Source organism: Malus sylvestris, chromosome 5, assembly GCF_916048215.2.
Source record: "Malus sylvestris chromosome 5, drMalSylv7.2, whole genome shotgun sequence".
Classification (NCBI taxonomy): Eukaryota; Viridiplantae; Streptophyta; class Magnoliopsida; order Rosales; family Rosaceae; genus Malus; species Malus sylvestris.
In genome coordinates this window covers 35,833,285-35,843,814 of record NC_062264.1, presented here as the reverse complement: position 1 = coordinate 35,843,814, position 10,530 = coordinate 35,833,285, and the positions used below count along the sequence as shown (strand labels likewise).

The 10,530-nt window shown below is 37.9% G+C and overlaps 2 protein-coding genes, 1 non-coding gene and 1 pseudogene across 6 annotated transcripts in view; 1 reads left to right on the top strand and 3 right to left on the bottom strand.

Annotated features, from left to right (window-relative positions):
- The window catches only part of LOC126624600 (putative cyclin-B3-1), a 35,598-nt pseudogene extending 34,568 nt beyond the window's left edge, over positions 1-1,030 (top strand).
- The window catches only part of LOC126624606 (uncharacterized), a 34,674-nt gene extending 31,498 nt beyond the window's left edge, over positions 1-3,176 (bottom strand). The window contains exons 1-2 of one of the 2 annotated variants that reach the window (XM_050293685.1): positions 2,442-3,176; positions 1,853-2,226 (exon numbers count right to left, since the gene is read on the bottom strand). In XM_050293685.1, coding sequence (XP_050149642.1) covers positions 1,853-2,226; positions 2,442-2,743 — 676 coding nt within the window. In that variant the 5' untranslated portion in view covers positions 2,744-3,176. Of the gene's footprint in view, positions 1-1,491; positions 2,227-2,441 lie in introns of those variants that run through there. The other variant, XM_050293684.1, reaches the window with a different exon arrangement.
- Positions 3,177-6,009: 2,833 nt separating this feature from the next.
- Positions 6,010-6,101, bottom strand: LOC126624890 (small nucleolar RNA snoR116). The gene has a single exon (XR_007624264.1). It is a non-coding gene; the product is annotated as a small nucleolar RNA snoR116 (small nucleolar RNA).
- A 1,033-nt stretch (positions 6,102-7,134) lies between these two features.
- Positions 7,135-9,962, bottom strand: LOC126624594 (uncharacterized). Of its 3 annotated transcripts, none has more exons than XM_050293666.1 (5): positions 9,801-9,962; positions 8,630-8,903; positions 8,163-8,401; positions 7,818-8,036; positions 7,135-7,710 (listed from the first exon to the last, which is right to left on the bottom strand). In XM_050293666.1, the coding sequence occupies exons 2-5, from the start codon at positions 8,901-8,903 to the stop codon at positions 7,210-7,212; spliced, it is 1,233 nt and encodes a 410-aa protein (XP_050149623.1). In that variant the 5' UTR covers positions 9,801-9,962; the 3' UTR covers positions 7,135-7,209. The 3 variants fall into 3 exon arrangements, with proteins under 3 accessions (XP_050149623.1, XP_050149625.1, XP_050149624.1); XM_050293668.1 differs by having other exon boundaries at positions 7,135-7,707; XM_050293667.1 differs by having other exon boundaries at positions 7,821-8,036.
- Between the last annotated feature and the right edge of the window lie 568 nt (positions 9,963-10,530).

Sequence of the window (10,530 nt, the reverse complement as noted above, 5' to 3'; positions counted from 1 at the left end):
ACAGGTCAGAGATCAATATCTCAACTCGTATGCATTTTTCGTGATTTTCTTTCTAATTGTCTACAACAAGAAAAATTACAGGTTAAAGATTTAATTATCATCTCATCTGAGACATACACCAGAGTACAGGTGCTTGGAATGGTATGTGCTTTTATTAGACTCGGATTAATTCAGTATATCTGTTTTGTTAGAATCTGGAAATGTCCTGGTGCATATCTTATGAGATGAATAATGCTGCATTCTATAGTTCCCTTTTCGCTTGTCCTAAAATAAACACCGTCTTTGCTTTTCAGGAGAAAGCCTTTCTGAAAAAGCCGAAGTTTCGTCTTAATGCACCTATTCCATATGTCTTCATGTTAAGATTTCTCAAGGCTGCTCAGTCAGAAACAAAGGTATTCAGTAGTTTCTAACAGACATAAACTTTGATTAATGATTAACACCGTTACTAAGAAAGAAAGAGATTGACATGCCATGCCAGAGTTTAGTGGATATTACTTCTCGATATGGATTAGATAACAGCAAAGTTGCTAACAGTCTGTTACTTTGCGGACTGTTTTTCAGCTTGAACACTTGGCATTCTACCTTATTGAGTTGTGCTTAGTTGAATATGAACCGTTAAGGTTCAAGCCCTCATGGCTGTGCGCAGCAGCCCTATATGTTGCAAGGTGCACCCTGCAGATTACTCCGGCTTGGACTCCGCTGCTCTGCAAACACACTCGTTATGAAGTATCCCAAATCAGGTACTGCTTTAAAGACAAGTAAATAACTTTGTTTCCTTCTCTAGTGCTTGCTTCAGAATAAATTTTAGTGATCGATGTTTGATTGTTGCAGAGATGGTCTTAAGATTTCACAAAGCTGCAAGAGTGGGAAGTTTGAAGGTCACATACGTATGTTGTGTTGTGTTGCACGCGTTTATGTTATGATCTCTCTCACAGAAGTGTAACAACATCATGTTGTTGCTAAGAAATTATGACCTACTATTGCTGTGTGAATCTAGTTTCTTGTTAATGGTACATATTGCGTTGATTAATCATTATCTCCCTTTATCCTTTGATAGATCCAAATTAGCTCTTAATTAGTGTTACACGGTCTGATTTAATGATTCGTACTTGTTTACACGGTCTGATCTTCACTGCAGGAAGACCTTGGACATATCAAAACTGATTTTCGACTCCATAACAGGTTTGTCTGCTCTGAAATGTGCACGAAATTGGCTTGTCCGAGATGCAGTTAGTTAGAAAGCCGTTTCTGTCAAGAAATGAAGCCTGATGGAGGATATCAAGCGGAACATTTTCCGAATGGTTGATAGGCTTGAAGTAAAGAAGCGAAACAAAGGTCACAAGTGTAGAGAAACATAACTCCGAGTAGAATATACGTGCGTTTGACTAGCAATGACAAGAAACTACTGATAACAGCAACCGGACCAGATAATGAAGCGATGGAGGAGGCAGAATCGATCATGTAAAGGAACATTATAAATGGAAAACAAAATTTACTAAAAGAAACAAGATTTCATATATATTATTCCGACCTGTATAAGCGCAAAAAATGTACCCTAGCTTCTTTGCCTCCACCACCACAAGAAGTATGTATTGAACTCTGCAGGATCTCCCTATGTATATACAACCGTGATCTTCAACAAAAACCATTATCTGCTATCTACCAACATATAATACAAAACGTAATGCACAAGTACATATACGTTACATATTCTATCGTATAGATTAATATCACAAGTAGCTCAATCAGCTAACCAAACCATCTTGTGGTAGCAAGTAACTATCCCGATTCAAAGTCCCCCTCACTGCTCGATAAAACTCCAACCACGAAGATGAGTACGCATCTGCAGGACCCCACAGAAATGTCAGGTTAGGACTAGCAGGGCATGCTGCCACTAAATCCAACACTGATGCTGCTGGTTTGAGCTTCTGTGGAAAGTTAAACGCCAAGTTATCGACTTTATGTTCATATATTTTGCCCTTTCGGTCCAATTTATACCGCGAGGTGCCCTGAAACTGACCCTTCGCTTCCCATGGAACTCGAGGAACACCCTTCATGTTCCACCTTATCAGTATCACATTCTCTGAAGGCTGCCAAATCCTATAAACCTCGAGGGAGATATCGCGGAACAGAATCTTTCCATGAAATCGCAATGCCCAGAAGATCAATTTGTAATTCTCAATGCCAGTGAATGTGTTCAAAGGATCCATAAATGTTATATCATCCCTGAAATTCATCAAATTCCACAAATGAATCCCATCAAATGCAACTCTACATTTCCAATAACATATTGAACAATTACAAAATCATCAAATTTCAAACAACAATTCAATCAATGTTGTCAATTCTAAAACTATCAAAAAATTTCAATGAATGTATAAACATTCTGATAAACCAAACACTAGCAAAGAAAAATCAAGAAACCCATATGAGAAAATTACCTGTAAATGTCATAATTAAGGTCCTTGGCGAAAATTAAAGGGACATCTTCACGAAGCGTCCGTACAGCCAGGCCAAGATTGACATAAAAATCGTCCCTTTGCTGCTTATCCTGCGCAACGCTGGAGGCGTCAAGCTGCGCACCCTCCAACAAAGTGGGCGTCTGTACGCTAGCCAGAGGAGAGAGGTGAGAGAAAGAGAAACTGGGTTTTGTCTGGGAGAGCATTTGGTGAATGGGTTTTTCTTTTGGTTTGGTTTGGAGGAGTATGGAGGAAGCAGAGAAATTTGGTAGCAGAAAAGCCATTGCCTTCTCTCTGTTATCTGGTCTCCGAGTTCACGTGCTCATGTGAAAAGCTTTCTAGAGAGAGAAAGGGGAGGATTTACAGTTCTAGAGAGAGAAGGAGAGGATGGTTTTTGAGAGCTCTGTGTTCTGTGTGTGCGTGTGGGTTGGAGGAGAGAGCACAATTTGATATTGGTGTTGATATATATATTGTGTGGTTTTGAAGATGGCCATGAATGTGTCTCGTGTTCCGATTGATTGGAAGGGCTTCAAAGTTGAAAGTGGACCAAAGTGAAAGAAATAATATTTGTGGTTCTTGCACTTTCACCCCCCTTAACTTTGCTCTATTTCTTTCAATTTTCTTTTGGATTCTGGTATCAAGACATGCAGAATCTTATTGCTCTCAAGCCCCTTTATTCTCCAAAAATTAACTTTGTTGGCATCTTAAAACTTTCTTATTAACCCCTTTAAAGACGTGAGCATAGTCATATTTGTTAACGAGCTGATATGTTTCATTTATGCACCATAGTTTGATATCTCTTTGGGCAAAGTTGAATACAGCAGGCTTGTCAAACATGGGTTTAGCCACTTTGGCTAAAACAACGTGTTTCCACTTCTACACTCAATTTCGAATTCCTCATCTTTATATAAAATCAAATTAAAAAAATAAATAAAGAAGACCCTTCCTTTCTTTTCAACTTTCAATTGTATTCTAAGTTCTAAACCATTCAACAAAAAAGAATTGAACCCCAGGATTTAATTTATAGCTCCAAGTAATTAAAGAATATTTTTCCCGCATTCAAGGTCTTCGGTTTGATTTTCTCCTCTGTTAATATCACTTGTATTGGGAAATAAAAGATAAACACCTAGACTTTCTAATTGATGATCTCATCCTACTACATCCCCTCTCACTTTCATTGGTCATCTATAAAGAACTGAGAAGTTTCAACAACGAGATTAATGTTTGTTTCACGTTTCATGGGTATTCAATTCAAACACATACTAATACTAGTATGCAGTCTTTAGCCAAGATGCCTCCTTTCACAAGAAAGAGAATACCAAAGTAAACTTGCTCTTTAGACCTTTTGGTATTAAACCAAAGCATATCTTCCTTCAAAACTCTAATAACATCCAAACCGATTATCCTGGCGGATATGATCTTTCTCTTCAACCCACTACATTTCAGATTCAAACTCTCTTCCTGTAATGTAACTTAGAGTAGCAATATCGTTTGTAATAATAATAATAATAAGTGAAAGACCTAAACCCATTTTCTTGTTGAATGGTAGGAGGATAGGAATCGAAGAAGATAATGAAATCTTATCCCCAAGGGCCAAGAGTGAAGACCAAATCTGAGTTAGAAATGTATAAGTGCACAATTGTCTATGAGGTGGGGCTCATGCCTTATTGTCTGCCTTCTTAGTTTGATAGGAATGTAGATGGGAAGGGTTAGAAGAACCCAAGTAGGAAGAATGACAAAACGATGCAAAAGGTTAAGCCATTCCCAAGAATCTTCAAATTCAGAAAGCACATTCCTTTTAGGATATACCCATTCCAATTGTGTACCTTCCAATTCCACTTTTTTTCATTTTAGGATATACCAATTGTGTACCTTCGAATTGAGGAAGCACATTCATTTTAGGATATACCAATTGTACACCTTACATTATATTCCATGTTAACGTTAACTAATGTTTGGTGTTGCAATTTAGTACTAAGGTCTGGTGGTATTTTTCTTCACTTGTAAATTAGAGGTCTTAGGCTCGATTCTTGTCAAATGCAAATTCAAATTACATTATTGATAGCTCATTGTGAGGCTAAACTCACCCCTCCACCTTAATGTAGATAATATCAAATGTTAAAATAATAATAATAATAAAATTATCAAAACAAAAAAAAACTAATTTTTGGTGTTATTTCTTGTGTTTAAATGGGAGAATTTAAATTTTATGACGTTAACGCAAGATCCTTTTAGACTCTATTTAAAATGGACCCATTGAGGTGGGCTTGGAGAATGAGAAGAAGATCAAAGTATTGCTTCTAAGCTAGCCCAATAAGAAGGAACTCCGATCGCTACATACGACCGCTCGATGGTATGGATCGAGTATCAACAAAGAAGATGAGCGCCTATCCAGAAAGTACTTTTCGACCATTTGGAAGAAGTTAGCAAACGGAAAACTTAATAGGACGAAGCCCCAGAGACAGGCCTACTCAGACATCAACTCTAAGCAATGTGTTGGCCATCAACAAGAGCAGAGGTTTACGAAAGAATATGAAACACATAAGATAATTTTTGTTTTTATTACTTTAGATGTTGAATTTAAATTTAGACCATTAGATCTTTTCCCTTTTTACGGTTGGATTTGATCATATTAGATCTTAGTCGTTAAATTCAATAAATTTATAAAAAATACACATATGCGCCAAGAGGAATCGTGGGGTAAATTTGCCTTAGAAATGAGTTTTTGGTTAAAACTTATATTTGCCCCCCAAGAGTTTGAGTTTTATTCAAGGGGTTAGAATAGGTCTAAGGGGAGAAGATAAGTTTAGTCTCACAATGGACTCAAATTTACCTTTAGCGAGAATCGAACATAAACCTCACTTACAAGTAAAGACATGCCACAACCTTTTTATTCAATAAGCAAAGGAAGTTACTATCCACTCCCCTCGCATATTGCAAGAATGATTGTAATTTGCAAAATAGACAATTCAGATCGTTAAAATTTTGATGTACTGTGAACCACAACTAATCTTCATTTTTATAAAAGAATGGGAATCCATTCTGCCTCCCTATGTTCTTATGAATTTTACAAGAAAACCTGCGGCCATACCCGCAATCACATTCAGTTGGTTCAATTTTAACAGTTTGACCTGAAGGAATGTGGGAACATCTGAATGCATAAAACCTTAGAAAAAGGAAAATGCCAGAATCTCAACTCCCAACCTCTGTGGGCAACGTACAGCACTGAAAGCCCTACAGCATTTAGAACATCAGAGACTCTAATTTGTTGCCTTTCCAATCCCCAATTATTTTAGAATGTGGGAACATCTGAATGCATAAACCCTTTTGAAAGTTAGAGGGAAATGCCAGAATCTCAGTTCCCAGCGTCTTATCGGCAACGTACAGCACTAATTACGCTATCGAAACAAGCGAATCAGAGACTCTAATTTGTTGCCTTTTTCAATCACCAAATCCAACCAATTTCAATGCTTTTTTCCAATCATCCAGATTACCCAATCGAAAAAAGACTACAACTTGGCCTAAATCAAAAGAAAATATGAAGAAAAGAAGGCTCAGAGTGTAAAGTTAAGTTGGCATCAACAAGCCCAAAATCCAGAGCTCTCAAAGTTTGATGGTATACAGATTTAATCATCACGGCCTCTCTTTCGAAAACCCAAAATCTACAAATTAAAATACTTTTCAAGAACAAATTAAAAGGGTAGGAGGGGTCAGTGGCTAGTGATTCAAACATCAAAGATACCAAAATATCTCAGATGGTACGGACAATACGATATCACCGGCCAATTTCACCACCAGAAAAAAAACAGTGGGTTGAAGGAGGAGGGGAAGGAGGAGCGGTTGACCGCATACTGAGATGGTTGATGTGAGGTTCCGGAGGTGGGTTTAAATAGTAGAGACGAGAACCAATCGAAACCCTAGTTGTGGAAAGTTACTATAATGCCCTTCGTTGAGATGGGTTTGGTTTGTTGTGAAGCCCGAATTGAGAAAATGGAGGCCCAAATTGTTTTCAAAGCAACTTGGGAAACGAAGGTGTAGAAATTGACTGCATATGCTTTTTCCCGAGCGAACGGTTGAGATTGCTGCTATCTAGTTTTTGCTGATCCTTTTTGCCCTTTCGTGCGCAGGAGAGCAAAGCCCTATGAAGGTTCGTACCTCAGACTGCTGCTGCTACCTAGTTTTGCAATTCCTTTGGAAACGAGTGCTTTTAGCCTACTTGTGACAGAAAGAACCATACAAGAAAGTCAATTTAAATCTAGTATAAATATGAACTTGTTATTGGTTTAGTGATATTCCGCTTAAAAATTCTATTAAATCTTTTCGTCGTACGGAAGAGGTTTTGCATAATTAGTGTTTCAAAAACCCCCTACATACGAACTAAACACGCCATCACTAGTTCAAATAACTTAGTGTGTCGTGCAAAGTAAAAAAAGTCACCTAAAAATTAGCCTAACGGAAACTGCGTTGCGGAGGCCATGAAAGCAAGGTTTGCATGACGAAGGCGTAACTTGCGTTGCGCAAAAGTTTTCGCGTGACACATCTTGCTCTCGTTGTCGTGCAAAGATAGGTGCGCAACGCATGTATTGTCATCTTTGCGCAACCCCTTTTTTTTTCATTTTTTTACGAAAGATTTTTTATTTATAAATATTTTAATTAAATTATAAACAATAATTAATAAACCAAGGAAAAATATTTAATCATAAAATATATGAAAATGTACGTACAAGATGTCCGAACAGAAAGAAAAAAACTACAAGTAGTCGTCTGGGTTTGATGCATCAGGTTGCTGGGTATCGGTTGGGCGAAGTGGCTGAGAGGTTGAAGGTGGAGCAAGATCAATTGCTGGCTTTGGGATTTGGAGGCCGAACATCTGTAAGGCCCGTAAGATCATGCTCATCTTCTCGTCCTGGGCCGAAAATTGGGCTACAATCTGGGCTGCAATCTGAGCTTTCATTGCATCCCAGGTTGCTTTATGGGCATCCCAGGCTGCTTTATGGGCATCCCAGGTTGCTTTATGGGCCGCAATATTATCTTTTAGGGTTGCCACTTCCTTCTTTAGGGCGATGACCTGTTCTGTGGTTGTTTTAGAAGAGGAGGCACTCATCTCACGAACCTGCACCTTCCCCATGCCCCGAACAACCTTGCCATGACGACGATCGAGCTTCTGATCCACCCTATACAAGAAGGGCATTGAACCAGAATGGTGAAAAAGTGTCTTTGACTCCCGAGCTTTCTTGCCAACAATTTTTTGCTAAACACACAATATACATGTTAGTGTGACTATTTGAAAGAAATTATTAAAAAAACTTAAAAAAAATAAAACAATAATAAATTATTATTAAAATATTATGTACATACCACAAATTTTGTATCCGTAAAATGTTTGCAAAGCCACTCCCAATCTTCCGGCCGTTCCAACAACTCGACTGGGGAACCCTCTAGGCGAGCAATCTCTGAATCATCCCATTTCTTAAAATGCGCGTGGAGTTCGCACTTCCAACGTTTATACTGGGCTGCTAAGTTCTCCTCTAAGTAGGCGGTGGCCTCGGGGGATATGTCATCAAGATTATAATTGACCTACAAATATAAAAATAGTAAAATAATAGTAAGAAATTTAATAATATTGAGATAATATACTTTGGTTTATAATATTTGTAAACAAAATTAAAAAAAATGATAACGGCTATAAATTAATATACTAACCAACAACTCATGCCGCACCAGTTTCTTCATCCTCTCGGGAATTTCTGCCCAAGACTCCCACTGCATAGGACAATGCCACCGAATAACAAAACCACAGCTGGTAGCGACGCTGCTATGCTGTTGTGAGGTAGCTGCTCCACGATGTCGCGAGTCATATGCAATCTTGATCAATTCTTTGGATAGATGTAGGGTGTGTGTCGGCTTCAGCATTCGATTCGGCCCCCTGGACTTTTTTTTAGCTGCCCAAAAAAACTTAAATGGTGAAAACCCTAATCTTAAATTTCTACAGAAAATTCAACAAAACCTCTCATACTAGTATATCATTTCCCAAAACCTGAAAACAGTAAAATAACAGTAATTCACACCCACAACACATTTTCACAATCCAGCAAATTTTCACAATCATAAAAAATAATAGTTTTAAAATGAAAAAAAAATATAACGTAGTGAGAATTAGAAAAAACTACCTCGCTGGGAGCCCCCACCCTCGACTGTGGATGCCGAGGAAGTGTGATCAGAAAGCTCCGGATGGCGGCGGCGCCGATGGGGCCGCCGTGCATTGAGCGGCTGAACCGACACTGATGACGTCGATGATGCGGGCACCTGAGACGACCTAGGAGTAGCCTCAGTAAGGGGTGTAGGCTCCCCAATCAATGGAGCACTCAAGGCTGAAGCAGTAGGTGCTGAAAATGCGGAAGGCGCATTGGTCACACCCCGACGACGAGCGATCAACTGCGACATCTATACAATTTTTGAACCATAAAAATATAACATTAGAAACTAATCCCTTCTTGCATTTGAAACTAATCAATTAGCAGCCAAAGTGATGTTCTGGTTTTCTCTTAATTAGAATCAAATAATCAAACACTATTTTTAAATTTCAGCTAAATCTGAAATTTCAATCTATAAGTCTCATCAAGCACAACGTTCCACAATGTAACAAACACAGAATGTAACAAACACAGAACACCTTGCTGATCTTTCACAATGTGGGGAGGGATCAGTTGGGGGCTGAGGGTGGGGATGATGTTATTTTCCCTCTGCTAAAGCGACATTATCCACTAGTGATCAATGAGAGCAATCTTTTACAACAAATTGCAGGTAACACAACAATCTTGATCATAGGCAGTCCACATCTGTCCCATGATTGACCATGTGGAGCTACGATCGAATATAAACATTGGAAAAGTCATCAAATTTACATGATACATGTAGCACTCCAAGCTTCAGGAAGCTAACACATATTCAACATTCTTTACCATAAAAGATTAGACAGATAAATTGTCTTTAAAAGAAATAATTCAGCAATTGTATGCAGGATGACAACATACATATGCTATTACGAAACAAACCCAAAATCCAAAAAGGTAGAAATCCCTAAAATCCCCAAATCATGCGAATCAGCAATTCATTCAACCCACGTCGACTGACATAAAAAATTCAAAAATTAAGACAAACCCAATTCATATCTCACCAAATCAAGCCTGCCCATGTCCACAAAAAAACAAATAATCCATTTGACACCCGAAAGAAAGTTACTTTCGCGGTAAAATCAAGAACAAGAATACCAAATTACCAATCGGTCATGTCAGCTGAAAAGAATGAATGGAGGAAGACAGAGGAGGGTAGAGAGAGTACCAGGAAGAGATCGAGGAGGATGTGGTCAGGGAGAGGAGAGAGATCGGATATACTGGGCAACTCCAACCTTAACTGGAGTGGTCTCTGAAGGGAAGAATGAGAATGAGAACACCTAGCCTAGGGTTATTCAAAACAAAAAGCGCCCTTTTTTCCAATCGAATTTTTTTTTTTTAAAACCGTCCATTTTTTCCAATTAAACCGCTAAAATTTTAACAAATTGTGCGACATATACATTACGACGTCGTGCTACTAGTGTTTGCACAACTACTCTATTATGGGGTCGCGCAAAATGTATTTAAAAAGAAAAAATTATTATATATACAAAATAAATAAAATTTAAAGTTACTTAATAAATATATATATCATTTAATTTAACAGGTTTACATTAATCCTCATCCGAACTACAATTTAACAGTTACTTTAACTCCGATTTGATGATTTTTTACAGCTACACTCCTTGATCCTCTATGAATACAATGAATGAATTCGATCTTCACTATAGAATATTTACTAGTGGATACCACAAAAACTTATGTTATACATAATGAAAGTATAAAATAAACTATTAAGGGTTAGTGAATCTATCCTTTTGATGAGATACACATTCTACGAAACTAGTTTCAACAATATAACCGTCAAACTTGTTTATATATACTTTGAGATTGCATACGCCAAATATCGCAGAAAACAAACATTAAAGATCAAGTAACGGGACAAAACTTTTTAGCGG

Coding starts and splice junctions, on each gene's coding strand:
- LOC126624594 (XM_050293666.1), bottom strand. CDS start 8,903: ATGTCGCAGTTGATCGCTCGTCGTCGGGGTGTGACCAATGCGCCTTCC. Junction 8,037..8,162: donor TGGTGCGGCATGAGTTGTTG/GTTAGTATATTA, acceptor TTATATTTGTAG/GTCAATTATAATCTTGATGA. Junction 7,711..7,817: donor TTACGGATACAAAATTTGTG/GTATGTACATAA, acceptor TTGTGTGTTTAG/CAAAAAATTGTTGGCAAGAA.